The sequence below is a fragment of the Perca fluviatilis genome, chromosome 2 (assembly GCF_010015445.1).
Source record: "Perca fluviatilis chromosome 2, GENO_Pfluv_1.0, whole genome shotgun sequence".
NCBI lineage: Eukaryota > Metazoa > Chordata > Actinopteri > Perciformes > Percidae > Perca > Perca fluviatilis.
In genome coordinates, this window is record NC_053113.1 from 19891975 (window position 1) to 19908149 (window position 16175).

At 41.2% G+C, this 16175-nt stretch overlaps 1 protein-coding gene across 2 annotated transcripts; it reads right to left on the reverse strand.

The window, feature by feature from the left end:
- Positions 1-567: 567 nt before the first annotated feature.
- On the reverse strand, positions 568-14177 carry LOC120575210 (TRPM8 channel-associated factor homolog). Of its 2 annotated transcripts, none has more exons than XM_039825895.1 (11): positions 13984-14177; positions 13092-13765; positions 10716-10932; positions 9115-9412; positions 8137-8438; positions 7670-7844; positions 7315-7409; positions 5806-6016; positions 4887-5123; positions 4417-4739; positions 568-1206 (listed from the first exon to the last, which is right to left on the reverse strand). In XM_039825895.1, the coding sequence occupies exons 2-11, from the start codon at positions 13736-13738 to the stop codon at positions 964-966; spliced, it is 2748 nt and encodes a 915-aa protein (XP_039681829.1). In that variant the 5' UTR covers positions 13739-13765; positions 13984-14177; the 3' UTR covers positions 568-963. The 2 variants fall into 2 exon arrangements, with proteins under 2 accessions (XP_039681829.1, XP_039681837.1); XM_039825903.1 differs by having other exon boundaries at positions 13092-13798.
- Between the last annotated feature and the right edge of the window lie 1998 nt (positions 14178-16175).

Consider the following 16175-nt stretch of genomic DNA (forward strand, 5'->3'; position numbering starts at 1 on the left):
TGTGTTTCCTAAGAAATATTTTGTGACTGTGCTCAATGCCTGGTGAAACTTCAACCAGCATGCAAAACAGTGCTTATCACTGGTTTTACCATCACTAATATCAACAGGTTCAATCTCTGACATCATTATGGCCTGAGCACAAGAGGTCTTGTGATTGTGAGACATTTAATAACCCATGATGTCATGTATAAACAGATATGTGTGGGGAGTGATACAAAGGAGCACAATACTACTCTGAAAAGTATCCTTACTTTGCAACTTCATGATGATTTTCTACTGTCCGTAAGCCAAGGAAACATCCAACATTTGTAGATGCCAAAATATGCAATCAAACCTCATTGTGCATCCCATTGGACCAACACATTTCCAACTTTATTTTTTTCATGTACTGCAACTCCAGTATATGTAATCCTCTGTCCCTCTGTCTTACAATGCCTTGTCACAGTGAGGAACACAGAGGACAACTGGGTGGAGAAGCTCTCTCTGGATGAACTGGGAGAAGTCCTCCAGCAGTTCTCTAATGAACCAGTAGGGGAGCTGTTTTACAATAACTAAAGGACACAAAGGGTGAAGTGAATGTTTATTGGTATATTTTCCAGTGACGATAAAATAAAATGTTAACATAAACAAATAGTAAATGTGTTATTCATCTCATAAACAGTCTGAATCACTTACCATCATTACATATAGAAACAAAAACAATTACCTTCCCAAACTCACATGAATCATTAACACTAAAAACAGATTTTTCTCAAATGGAGCTACTGAATTTAAAAGCTGTATATATCTGGTCAACTATGTAACTCATGTTTCTTCTTTAAAATATTGAAACAAATATGATACAACACAACAACAAAAAAGAAAAAAAAGTCAGTTAATTGAATTACCCACTAAATACTCAGTGTCAATAATGTTCTTATTGAACCCATCTCTCTCCACTTTTAACCAGCAGCAGTCTGAAGTTCAGTCATACTGGACCATCGGGTGGTCAGTCCAGGGAGGCAGGTTGGAGAGTTTCTCCTCAGTGACTGTTTGTATGGGCCAGCCCCAGGCCTTAAAGAATCCAGCCAGGTTCATCCCCACAGTCTGGGAGAAAGTCTCAGCATACAGATTCATCTTTCCATCATTGTCACTCGGAAAGTTGCTCATCTTGTGGTAGGCAGCGAACACCTTCTTAAAGGCATCCCAACCAAACTTATCCCGGAGCTACATGGAGAAAGAGGTAAAGGAAATTGTGAAAAGGAGTATTAATAACATTATCACGGGCTTTTCACTGAAAAACGTTTAGCCAACTGACACACAGTGCTAAGAGGTGACCTGAATTGACCTCGGCACAGGACAAATTATTGTGATTCAGGTAACAACATGGTCTCTAGCCTTCAATACCACCATCAGACCAAATTTTACATTTTTTCCTTCATTAGTGGTAAGGGTTTCAGGGTAAACAGTTTTTCTTACTGGTGTAATGAGCATTTTAGTCTTAAAAGGTTGCTAACAAGACTATAGACATTAAAGGGGTGATAGAATGCAAAACAGATTTAGTCAGTCATAGTTGAAAAACGACAGTTTGGTGGGTAAATAGGACATACATAGAACCCCAAAATCCCAATGACACCTATTTCCTCTGCAAATCTCACAATTTGAAACTGCCTCTGAAAACGGGCAAATCTCAACGAGCCGCCAAGTTGACGTCAATTCGGCGGCTCCTCCTCATTTGGCTCTAGTCTCTCTCTTTGTCACGCCCCAACATTTGCATAGGCTACACAACTGACCTGAGATCAGGTAGTCTTCTGAAACTAGGTCGCGCAGATCTCTGCTATTCCATTACTTTTTAATGCGAGAAATCAACTATGTAAAGCTCAAATATGGGCCGTTTTACGAAAATTGATGGCTAATTGCAAATTTTGTCCGACTATGTGTCGGAGTTCAGCGGCCGGTGCTGCCTGGGTTGCTACATCGCCGCCCTGCCTGTCCTCCTTCCCGCCTGCTGTGAGCTAGATTGAGCTCCGTCACAGCCGGCAGCCCGCGGTGCTCAATACCCGCGCAAACTCACCCTTTCTGGGTGACTGGAATACCAAACGCCGCTGCCCTGACAGAGCTCCAGGGCCTGCAGCTCACTGTTCTCCCTCCCCTCTTCCAGCTAAATGGCCGGTGTGTGACTGAGAGCGCGGTCAGCAAGCTTGTTACACCTGAATCTCTTACCGCAGGTTCCAGTTAATCTTATAATGGATATATGTGTTGAGTTATTTAAACAAACGATCAGGGAAATAAACCCTGATTGATAGAGTCTCATCGATAGAGCCCGCGGTGAGCTGGAGTCCATCAATGAGAGCTAGCTAGCCTCCTCCTAACGAGACCTCTGAAATTCACAAAAATGCTTTAAATTGAAATCGGACAATTGTTAGCTAAGCTTTGTAAGACCTTGGGGAACCTTTAATATAAGTGCCGTGACGAAATTCAAACTGTAAATATACTATAGTTATGCCGAACGTGTAGCAAGCTAGCCACGATCTTTTCCCATTGTATTGAATGGGACTGTGTGGAGCTCCTAAAGTCCGACACGTCTTACCAAATTTGCAATTAGCCATACATTTTCGTAAAACGGCCCATATTTGAGCTTTATATAGTTGATTTCTCGCATTAAAAAAGTCTCAGAAGTGAATTTGGTAACGAAACATTGCAGTGTCTGGAATATGAGAACTGTTGTCTCATCTCTAATGTGTGTGTATGGGGATTCGCTCAACCAATCAGCCTTATTCGGAATATCCAACCGGAATATGCTGTTTACATGACCTGTATCATATTCGGAATATTGTCATATTTGGAATAATAGTGAAATATTAGTGTGCATGTCAACGTTCTCACTGACAAGACGGAACTGTAGAGGCTTTTCTACATGCAGTTGACACTGCTGGGACCAACACATTCTCACACCCAACTCGTAAAATAAGGACGTTCGGTCAGGAGCCTTTCTCGTTCTTATTTGACGTTAAAAGTCTCCTTTAGCGTCTCATGTAAACGTGCTTGGTCGCCACTATTTCCGTCCCTTTTTCGTCGCTTTTGACGCGCTTGGTCGGGACGGGTGAACGGAATCGCGGAGGTTGGGTTTAGGAGAAAACAACCGAAACAACGGAAAAAAACGCCTCAAAAGCCGGGAAACACACGCGGGTTGAAGCGCGACAATAACGAAATCGCGGAGGTTGGGTTTAGGAGAAAACAACCGGGAAAGGACGCCTCAAAAGCCGGGAAACACACGCCCTAAACGGGGAAACAAAAAAAAAAGGGAAAAACGGGCAAAAGGCCTCAAAAGCCGGGAAAAACGCTGCGGCTGGAGACAAAAAAAAAACGCCATAGACAGGGGAAACAAAAGAAAAACAACGGGGAAAGGACGCCTCAAAAGCCGGGAAACACACACCGGAGACGGGGAAACAAAACGCCACACGCGGGGCGCAAACCCGAGTCTCCTGAGTGAAAGTCCGGTGTTTTACCCATCCGCCACCACAACCACTGTCCTTATGCAGCAATTTCCCCTTACATACCACTCGCTAAATCTCATCCAACTGCGGCTCTCCCCAGTACGTTACCCAAATACGTCGAAGGGTGCCTTTTTCGTCGCATCAGACGCTGAAGGACACTGCCCAAACGTACTTATTTTACGAGTTCGGAATGAGAACGGGTTGCTGGGACACACATCTCGCTCATTTACTTGCTGATTTGAATCAAGATTTTTAAACATTTTGGATCCCCACTTACTCCAGCATATTATGCTAATTACAAAATCAACCATCTTTGAGACAGTATGGCTGCCAAGCAGTTTATTTGCACACTAAAGGAGAAAAGGAGGCAAGAGCGAGATGGACAACGCAAAAACTCCTCACAAGTACCACAACACACTGGAAGCCATGCCAAGTGTAGTGACTGTTATGCGTCATGGATTAACACTGGATGTCTACTGCCACGTGCAAAAAAATCCTTCTCAGAATTGAGGAATGTCTTCGTAGGTAAGGTGCAGTTGGCCTTTGAAAGAGACCAAATGTGCAAATGCCTGAGTGAATGGCAGGACAAGGCCCTCTTTTAATGGTAAGTCAAAGTCCAGTGGTTCAGTTACTAAAGTTAAGAGTAGATGTGCTTAATGGGAGTATAAATCTTGTGTATCTAGTATGTTTAGAAAATGCATGTGCTGTGATGCACATATTATATGCAATATTTGGAGTGTGTGTACAGCAATTTTGTATTGTGTGTTTGTTAATCATAATCTTAATACTGATGTATTATCAGCTGGCTGTGTTTTCTTGTCATATAGTGTTGTTGGCATTTTGTTTCCATTGTATAGTTCTAGTTCAGAGCTGGTATAAATGCAGACCCAGCATGACCAGGGATATTTTCTTAGGAATACTATAATAAATTATTCCTCACCTGCAAATATGTCTCCAGGGCCACAAACACGTGCCAGTTGCTGAGTTTCCTGCCGCCCTTAGCATAATCTTCTGCATGAGTATTCCTTTGTGCTGGACTGATTATTCCATTGATCCCCAGCACCTCTTCATGCACATACACTGACCACAGGTTGCATGTACACTCTGTGGTGTGTGGTGGGAACTCCCAGCAGGCTCTTTGTTGGTTGTGTCCCAGTTCATGGATAGGTCCCCACAGGCCTTCACTCCCAGTATGGACAGTGCTGACCAGCTCAGCTGCTATGGACTTGTGTGTCATGATAGGATAACCAGCATGCATCCAACCTGTATTGAGTACGTGACGTGTAGAGGGTCAATGTGAGAGCTCACCATCATACAAGTGCATCCAAAGAAACCAAAGCAAAGAATACATGCATGACTTGACTGGCCTGTTCTTATTCAATACATAATTTCCACTGAGAAGACACTTACCATGGGAAATCTGCACATCAGTAACAAAACGTTCTTTGCGAGGAAATTTGTGTGGTATGGCAGCTAGGTCAGCAATGCCCCTCATGATGTCATTCCAATGTGCCGCCAACTCATCAGGGCGATCCAGGCTCCGGACAACATCTGATGGTACAGTAAGGATGATGTTGTCAAACTCCAACTCTGCCCAGGGGGAGGGAGCTGTGCGCACCAACAACCAATCAGCAGCTGTTGTCACACCTGAAGAGAAGAAAGAAGTATGTACTGTATATGTGTATTCAAAAGTGAGTTTGAATTTGTTTGTTTTCTTCTGATGTATACTTGTTTGTACATTCTGGAAAACTCTCAGACTCCGTGACCTCCTGAATTCAGAAGTAAATACTATACTGGAAAAACAATGTTACATGCACACAAATACACACATGCATGTTGGCATGGGTTCAGTCTCCATGTAACTCATGTCTAAACATTTTTCATCCTCATTCTGCATGTTTTCTCCTCTCATTCCAGAACATGCCATTTTTCATCCTACCAGCAGTAGTCTTTGACCCTTCCTAACTTTCCCTTGTTCCCTCCTACCCACATGTCATCTCATCATCACATCCACCCCTCAGTATACTGCATATACCTGCTCACCTGCCCTTCCTTTTTGTCAGATTGTCTATTGAGTTCTCACTTTTGTATTCCAGCCCTTTGCTCTGCCTGCATTCCTGTTTATATACCCTAGCCCACACCCATGTTGTGTTTTGCCTGCTTTCTTTTGATTTGTTTGCCTCACTGACTGCAGAACGTGTTTTTGTCTTCTTACAAAACAAACTGTCTTTCCGGCTTTACCTGTCTTGCCTCTGTGCCATGCTTTTAAGTCCTCACCAATGTATCAGAACTCTTATACATATACCAGTGTCACCCACCACAAACTCACCAGATTTATAGTAAGGCGCAGGTACAGCCATCTGCACTGTGACCTTTAGCCCCTCCACTTGTGTATTGGGTGGAGCCACCAGGTAGATGAGTCCCCCCCACAGGTTCCACACTTGTATCATCTCTGAGGTAACAGGAAATTGCACATGAACACACGGTGCTCTCTTCAATTCTTCAGCATGTAGTCTGTCTGTTTGACAGCCTATCTGAACCTAAGGAAGACATTGAATATATGTTACCACTTTGTAAAGTATGTATAAAATACAGCATACTTTGTTATGTAGTTACATGTATGAGTCAAAGGATGTGCGGCTGGCAAGATAGATAGATAGAAGGAGTAGTAATTAAATTATATGATTCTCATAAGTCAGCTTCAGCAGTCATTAACATTCCTACTGCATAGAAAGCACATAGCAGCTTATTGGATATGAATAACTGATCATACGTTACAACAACAGTTAGTTCTGAACAAGTCATTTGATTGAACAAGAGGCATTCCGTGAGTACTGATATGTATATTAAAAGCATGGGACTTTTAACTACACATGTATCACTCCGCTTTACAGGCATTCTTATAACCTTTCATTACATTAACACCATATTTTAAGAGCAAGGAAATCCCCTCTGCCAGATAGCATTGCGAAAAAATCCTGAACAAAATTCCGCCTGGCGCCAAAGCCCTCTATCTGCAGCCAGGAGGGTAAGTGCTGTGACAGACAGCTTCTGGTATACTGGCGTTCCGCTGAGAGTAAACCAGATGTGCATAGAGGCAGGGACAGACATGTCTTACACCAACCACAGCCTGAGGGCATCTGCCATACAGAAACTGTACGATGTGGGACTCATGGTGAGGGAGATCAAGGCAGATAGTGGGGATAGATAAGATGCTTTATATTAAGAGACAAAGACTACGAATTGTGCTACTGTGAATTGTGATTTATAATGAGTGGTGAAACATAAAACATCTAAACTAAAAACTTTTTGTTTTGCATGTCTGAAAGCTCATTAAAAAGATACTGGAGACCATCCATGGAGAGACATGGAGCACAGTACTGTCTAATCAAGCTGTAAGTGGAATCACACATGCCAACTGTCAACAGACTCTTATGCCACTGGTTGCATAGTAAATGGAAAGAGACATGAGTACAGAGTAGAGATGAGTACATTACACAAAGTAGCTGGCCTGTGGTAACATATAGACCTACACAAAGTAGCAAGCTAGTGTACAGAAAAATGTTGCTTAGTTAGGAACAGTCCACACCCAGTTCAGTTGCATAACTATTTCTGTTGGTGGAGCCAAATTAATGATTAATAAACAAGCAAATGATAATCTGTTGTCACATATTACTGTTAACTAATAAATGGCGCTCCCTCTCATGTGATATTACCTAATTGCCTTGATTTGTTATGAGGGGAATTTCTGTTTTAACCTAACCCATTTCGGCTTTGTATCTAAAGTTTCTCATTTGACCTCATAACTGATGTTTAAATTTAATTTTGTGTACCGCACCTTCCATCCCTGGGTGACAATCGCTGCTGGCACGGCTATGTAGGTCTTCATACCAGGGGACAGGTAGAGACCTGTACTGATCCACTCCTCCCCTCCTGACACAGACACAGACACAGACAGACACACACACACACACACACACACACACACACACACACACACACACACACACACACACACACACACACACACACACACACACACACAACACACACACACAATATGTGTATATAAATGCAATGAAAAACCACAAAGATTACAATATATATTTAGTTCTCCACACAAAGTATGTCAAAAGAATAATCACTGTTCTGCAAATTAGAATTCCAGCATTTGTCTACAAGTGAGGTCTTACCTGCTGTGTTAGCATTAATCTTGATTCTGTAGTTATAGACAACTGGCATCAAGGGATTATCCTTAATAAGGTAGGGCAGGAGGGCATCAGGATCTGGGCAAACCTTATATACTTCTGCCCCTAAACTAAGGAGTAAGTGGTCCCTGGGACTCTTCACAGGGGAGCTGTCACACACCTTGAAAATGAATGATGAGTGTTATAAGAGGTTCCTCACAGTATCACAGTATGTGCAGCTAAGAAAAAAACATCAGACTCCATGCAGACATATTATGGAACTATTTGTAGTATTGTTCCTACAGTACAATTATTTGTATGATAATTATTTATTACCCCTTCCACTTATATCTCCAAGGTAACTCATTCGCTGGAGAATAGATTAAAAAAAACTAACTGAAAAGGCAAAAACAAAGGGGACCTTTCTTCTTTCTCACAAATTATTTACAATCACATAGTCATTCACGGCCCACCTGTGGCATGCCGGACTTCTTCAAGATGCCGCTGAGTGTGGAAACGACCTGTGTATAGGAGGAGCAGTCGTGAGCCTTCATTTGCAAGTAGGTGATGCAGTCCCCACTCAGTTTTTTTAGATATTCCTCCTCCTGCTCTGTAAGTTCTTCCCCCTCTGTGACATGACCAGCAAAGCGGTGTAGAAGGTGGCGGAAGTGGTAGGCGTCTTTGATTGCCTGGCTAGGCACAGGGGCCTTGTAGGAACCTTCACCAATGTATTTCTCCAGCAGGCTCAAGCCCATTTTGTTCAGGATCTTGTTTCCTGAAAGACAAGACACTTGACCTGATCTATGTGTTGCACAGTTCAAACTCTCAGGGATAAGGTTTGACTGTCATGTTTGTGCAGATTTGTTATGTCATAAAACAATAGTCTACGTTCTTTCTTTTTTAGATTTGCCTTCATCAGTGTCTAGTCTGTCTTGTGTGTGAGTTATTAGTCCTGATGTTTTCTTTTCAGTTCAGCTGTCTATTATGCTTTTTCTAGCTGCTCTGCTTGCTTTGTCGGTGTGCATGTCATTTTAATGGTGGAGCTAATTTTGGCCTCTTCCATTTATTTATTTCCTTATTATTTTTTAGGTGCTACAGCCATCCTCTTACAGTATGCTTTGGCCCAAGTAGTCTGAAAGTAGATGACAATGGGCCATTTCCCTGACCCGACTGGCCCTGACTGTCATTAGAAAGGAGGTTTCAGATGTTGCATACAATCTGACAATAACTTTATTTGAAAAATACTGAGCCCTTCAATGTTCCATCGTACCTGATTTTTCTGTACTTGTGTAGTTGAAAATGTGATTTCACTTAAAGTCTAGTACAATACATCAAATTATATAATTTATTTTTATTATATATAATATTATACATGGTCCCTTACAAATGAAAAAAATCATTACGTGGTATATTTTCATTATATTGAAATTGGCAGCGGCACATTGTCATACCTGTGAAATCTGTGATTGGGTTTTGCCCAGGGTGTGTCTGTGCCCAGTACCAGGCATGTCCACCAATCAGCAGGCCTCCTCCCTCTGCCACAAAATCTTGTATTTCCTTCACATGTGCATCGCTATACGCTGTACACACAAATACACTCAGGTCTTCCCTGAAGTTTGTCTTCTCACACGTAAAGTCTGACTTGCTGAAGAGGTTAAAGGCTTCGTTGAGATCTGGAACTACTCCGACAACCCCATTTCGGCCTTCGTCCAACCAATGAATGGCATTGTTCCAAAATGGAGCCAGTGTCTGTGATGAAGGTTTATCCAAGAAAGACAGTTTGTTAATCACAAAAAAACATTTGGCAGATTAAGGATATGTAATTGACAAATAGATTAATCTGATTGGTTAAATAATTAATCCACCCGATTAGCCAAAAACAGACACCCATCTGGTTACTTCATCTAAAGAATTTTTCTCAATTGAAAATCTACAAAATTATGATAAACAGATGATGAACAAATCATTTATTAATTATCTGTGGCCCTGAGAGTGGTTTTGTCAGGGAGGGGCCAGACTAGGACCTAGACCTAGTTTCGCATTGGCAGACCTAGGTCTGGCTACACCACAGACACTTTCTAGGATAGGAGCAAAAAACTCTCTAGGTTGTTTGCATTTCTTTAAACCAGACCTTTAAAGTTAAAGACGCAGCAACGGTGGCTCTGCAAAATAGGAAATGTTCTCAGGAAATGGAATATTTGCACCCACGTGAGATAAAATATTAAATGAAGTTAACTGTTCACACAATACAGTAACGTGAGCTATTTAAATTAGCTGAATGTATGGTTAAACGTAATTTGCTCTTACCACTGTATCACCATGTGTACTTCGTCCACAGCAATCCCTGCCAATCCTTCCCAAAACGTCCCAGTTAGATAGTAAATGCCGTAAACATATTCTTTGTAAATCTTTACAGTCATTTACTTGAAGAACCAAACAGGCCTGCCTTATTGCGCAATCCAAATTTTCTTCAAAACTTGCCATTTTCAGCGTGTGGCTTGCTAGCTCAAAGGTTGTTTTTTTTTTCGTAGCGAAGGGATTTTCAGAACGGCAACATACACAGAGCAGAAGGTGAGGGACATCAGGCGTGTGAGCTACGTGCTGGATCTTAACCTTAGTAGTGCTTTGTCATTGGATTTCTGTGCTAGTCATGGATTGGCAATAAATAACACCCTGTTCGAGCATTAGGGGATTTCTAAGTGTACCTGGTCCAGGATACCGTAGGCCAAAGATCGAAAATGTACTTTGTGGTCGTATCATTACATATGCGGTCGTATTGGACATTTGGCTGACGAAGGGAACAGAGCTATCACGATCATGAGTTGATTTAGACAGCTGGGGAGGATTCCGAGACAGAACTGGCAAACCCAAATATGTAAAAAGAGTGAACTGGGAACATCTGGCTAAGAAAACTGTCTGCTGTCTGAGATCAAATGACTGGGAAGGCCTTAGCATGTGATTTACATACTTTAAATACTAATCAAAACATTTGGTGGAACCCCATATTTCTGTTTATTTAATCAAATAAATGATTTACTCATTCAAACCCCACCTCTCGTCTCAGAAGTCCTTCATGTGTAATCACAACAACTCGTCCCTGCCCATAGAAGGCTCCTGCCAAGAACACTCGGCCATCCTCGGTGGTACCTATTGGGAAGGCTAGTGAGCCGTGGACCAGAAGCTCAGAAGCTACTACCCCATTCTGGAGGTCAAACTCTGACACCCCTTGGAGTAAGAACTCTAAGTCGTCCTCAAAATCCTTACTGATTCTGAAATTGAAAGGGGAGAGGAAAAGAGAAGTGCCAAATATGAGAGAAACACTGTATTACATACATATTCTGATTCTGTTTTCAAAAAAGAAGAAACATAAGGGAGAATGAAAGAGACAGTGGGAGAGGAGAGTCACATTCGGCCTCTCTCTCTCCAGCCAAATTTCCACTTTCCCAGGCCCCTTCATTGCCATTCTCTACCTGTCCACCAGATGCCTTCTAACTTTTTTACCTCCACCAGTCACCTGACTCTCACATCCAGCCACTCCCTCCTGCCCTGCAGTAACCCTTTCAGCTATTTCCATCAGCTGACCTTCCCCACCTACATGCAAAACTGTTTCCATTCCCTCATCAGCCCTGCTTTGCATATACCTCTCCCTTTTCCCTAGTCAGTTGTCAGATTGTCAATGTTTCTTTGTTGTTTCATGGCTTTTCTTTCGAGCCACCTGAATCTGTACCTGAACTGTGCCTAATTCCTAACTTTGAACACTGAAACAGGCTGCAGTTGAATAGTCAAAATAAATTACACCTTATGTCTTTTGTTAACTACTTTTCATTGACCTTGATGGGAATTGTAATGAGGTGAGGAAAGATGTGAAGGAGAATGCATAAGAACTTAGGTTAAGAAAACCCTTGGTATTAAGAAATTCCAACTACACTCGGCTACATAATTATGAGACTGCAGATTTTATTGACATGCGTCTGATGTGGTAAAACTACAAGATTCAAAAGATGGACTTCAAAAAGCGCATCTGGATACCTCACCCCAAGGGTTCTTACTGTGTTGCTTCATGCAGGCTCTCTATAAACGTGGGCAAGCCAGTAAAAAATATAACTTTTAATATGCTGATTATGAATGGCTGAATGGTGCGTCACTTTATATGTTGTTGCTGCAAAGAATTATGGGAGGGCATATCTCCTTTGCTTTTGTAAAGGATAGTCCAGAGTATCCTAAGCAAAAGGAGGTAATAAAGAAAGTATTGAAGCTCCTTACCTTAGCATTTAGAGAATTCAACCTGCTCTTATCAAGGCTATCTTAGATACTTCTGGGTCATTTCACTCTGTTAGCAACCTTTCTAGGCAAAAAGGACTATAAAAGCACAGCTTTGCAACCCATCCTTGCTGCCTCGCATCCCCTGACAAAGACACGAGCAGAAAAGAAATTTCCACTTTGGAAAGGGCTATACCTATTATTTTTAGCCATAGTAATGACATTCTCCTAAATATATAAATGGTGGTCTTTCTGTTAGTTGGTCCACCACATCAAGACTGATATATTTCAACAGGTACTGGCTTCTGAATTTTTTTACAGACATTCAAGGTGACCAGAGGATGAATCTTACTGACCTTTTGGTGACCTAAGTTTTTAGTGAAATGTCTCGACAAAAATTGGATGGTATGACATTTTGAACACGTATCCATGGTGCCCAAAGTTAAATCCTAATGACTTTGGTGCATTCCTGACTTTTCATCTACAGGTCAAAGACTATGAATCCTAATAAAGTCAGTGATCCCCTTCCTTTTCCCCTAGCTCCACCATGAGATTGAGGTTTAAAAAATACATGAACAACTATTGGATGGAGTGCCATTAAATTTGGTATTGACATTCATATTCCAATCAGAATGAAATGAAATAACTTTGGTGACCCCCTGACTTTTCCTCTAGCGCCCTCATCAGAACAAAATTCAAATTTGTCCAATTTAATCATATTTTTTAAATTCAACATAAATGAGATGAAGTTATTCAGAATTTAAAATAAAACAGTAAAATAATTAATGAAAAAGAACTACGACTAAATGCCTGCAAAATGAATGGGGGTCCCATCAGGCTCAGCTGTGCTTTGTGTTTAGTGCTTATTAGCAAAAATGTTAGCATGCTAAAATGCTAAACTGACGAGATCATGGTAAACATTATACCATCATTGTCAGCATGTTATAAAGCTAATGTAACATTTACCTCAAAGCCTAAATACAGCAACACGGAGCGGATAGCATGGCTGCAGGATCTTTGTATTTTGTTATCTTGTTAAAATTATCCATTTAACTTGAATATAAAATTTAAACAAAGTTGTGGAGAAGTTTTAAGATTCACAGAAAATCTGCCATTCCACAACTTGGCACCTGTTTAAATTTGCAAAGAAGAAGAAGTATAAACTCACACTCTAGCCATCCATGAAGATGGGATCTGTGGGTAGACAGGCAGGCACTCTACCTCCACCTGATGTTTAGAGAAGTAGATCCCTGCCACACCAGCAACCTTATTCCCCTCAAACTGAAGCAGCGTGTTCTCCTTAGGGTGCATTTCAGCCCAGCTCCATGCCTGGCCCGCTATCAGCACTCCTCCTCCAGCTTTCAGAAATGCCACCAGGTCCTTCACGTCAGCACCCACGCTGTAGGCATCTGTCACATACACACCCACCCCCAGATTGCCACTGAAGGCCCCCACAACTTTGGCTTGGAAGCTGGATTTGCTGATTTTATCAGCAACTGCCTTGATGTTTTCGTGGATCCCCACAGACAGGTTGTCAGATCCATCTCCTCTCAGCCAGGTCAGAGCGTTCTCTACCAGAGCAGGAAACGCGGTCAGGTAGCCCTCATGACCCAGAACCACGATCCTTCCACGGCCGTACAGAGAGGCTGCCATCAGGACCTGTCCTCGGCCGTTCATTGCTAAAGGAAATGCATGGTCTCCAATTAGCACCAGGTCACTGGGAACACAGGGGCCCTGGAAGTCCAGCTCTCTCAAGCCTCTCATCAGGGACATGTAGGCCCCTTCATTTTTATTTTGGATGGGCTGGTTGGACATGGTGAGATGGATCAATTCTCGGAAGTTCTGATGAGAAGGAGAGAGGATGGCAAAAGAAAACTGAAATGAGTCAGATGTAAATAGTGTTAGAACATTACAGCACTGTTAGAACAACAAAATATCAATCTAAAACTTCAGCTTCAAAGACAAAAAGTATATTGGGTAAAGTATGAATTACCTTACCAAAAGTGTACTGATTTTCATCACAAACAAAACTAACACAAAGCAGAAAGTTGGGTTTTTACCTGAAAGTTAAGTTGGCTTGTTGCTTGTATAATTACACTGTGTGACACAGCTTGTCAAACAGGCAATGCTCCAATAACACTTCCTGACAGAAAAGAAAAGTGCATATAAATGAGAGCAAGAGCAGTAGGGACTGTTTCAGTCAACAAAAGGTAAATACAATAAGAGGAAGGACTTCACTCAGAACAACCCAACGACTCTGACTATGCGTCTATAATGTTATTAAGGGAAAAAACAACACCCTTGTGTCACACCCTGTTTTACTAGCTAAACGCCTAATTATGTGGGTTGAGACAGAGACAAATCCTGGCTATGCAGGTATAAGAAACCTGTTCATCTAGTCAGTAAAAGTAAATATTTGTAGTGAGACTGCAATAATATATTGACTGTAAAATGCCACATTTGTGTATTAATTACTTAAAGAAATATGGAGGTGTTGTGTTGCACTAGAGACATATAATACAATACTTTGCAATAATGGTAAACAAACATGTTTTAATGTTTATGATCAAATAAGAATTATAAGGTAAGTCATCATAAATGATCCCTGCTAAGCAGCAAGAAGTCACAGATGTATATTTTTAGTAATTTGTGGTACCATATACTTTTTGATTTCGCTAAAAGCACAATAGTCAACTAATATTGCATGACTGCGTTGGCATCAACCCAGCACTCGAACCGTAAAGTAACCCCATAATTTTGTTGATGAGGCAAAGTCCAACTTATAAAGGTCATATACCAAATATCCAAACAAATAGCATGTATTTGGCTATAGATGAAATACTGCAGATGTTTACCTGCTTTGTAAACACTTTTGAGCCTTTGTGCGTCTGATCTATTTCTCAAATCATCGAAATGCACAGACTTGGTTACAATGGGAACAGAACTTACATAAAGGTATAATATGTAGTTGGGCCCTGCTCTCCTCCCCGACTCAGAGCCAGAGGGAGAGCCCAGCAATTGTCGAGCAAGCTAGTGAATGACAAGAAGGAGCGCCGAACAAAGCAGTGAGTCAGAGGATTAAACTTTTTGCAGTCACAATGCAGTCTGCATGGAATGCATTACATTACACTGATGTAATGTAATGCATGGAATGCTGCTCGGGTGTGTAGAAAGTGCGTCCCTCCAAATCATTAAAACAAGGCAACACAAGCCAATAAATATAATAAAGGCTTTTAAAACTTTACCCTCCTGAGTGGCTCAGTGTCTCGATTAAACATTTTTATTTTATTGTTTAACCTGATTGTTTTACAGCAGTTATGTTCTAAAGCACAAACAAATACACACTCACCTCCGTGGGAAGATGCCGCATTGCCGGTGTCGTGCCAAGGCACTGCCCTGCCAGGATTTGCATCCCCTGAGTGCGAGTGCACTCAGAGAATTCATCTCATAAATTACATTATGGAACAAATAGCGACTTGGAAGACTCGACAGGGTTTAACAAGGCACTCATTTAGCTACATAAATATGTTTATTTGTCTGTTGCGACGTTAATGCATTGTTTAGTAGGGGAAAGTGGGGTGAGTTGTGCCAGTTTTTACTCAAAGTGACTTTAAAGTGAGGCCATGACAGTAATGCCTTCAACTTAAGGATGTACATATATTTCAGGATGTGGTGCATCCCTGAGAACAATAACTTTGGATCTGAAATAAATATTTTCAGGTCTCGTGGCACAACTTGCCCCTGGTACGGGGTAAGTTGTGCCTTTGGGGGAATACGTTGGGGTAAATTGTGCCAGTGATTTCTGAAGTAAAACAGAACATTTTAATGTTATAAACTGTAATGCTATATGAAAGCAAGACAAATGCAATACAAAATTACTCATTTAAGGTTTATTTAGATATTGTTACTCTATTAAACTGTTGGAATAAGTAATATTTTGTAGTTTGGGAAAACACCAAAAACTTAAATACACAATATGTGATATTTGTGAATCATTTCAGGAAAAAAAGGCTTTGGCAATAGATGCCTGTTTACATACATAGAACGCTGTCTGTCAATTATATAACATATAAGAATAAAGTGACTAGGCTAATTTCTAAACATCCTATTGTGACCACTTAAAAACTTAATAAAACTTCTCTTTAATATCATAGTGAAGGAAAAAAACTGTTTTTTGAGCTAAAATGTGCTTACTTCTGATGCCATGTGTCTCCCTTCTTTGAAGGATGAGTAAAATGGATGGCTTTTCAAA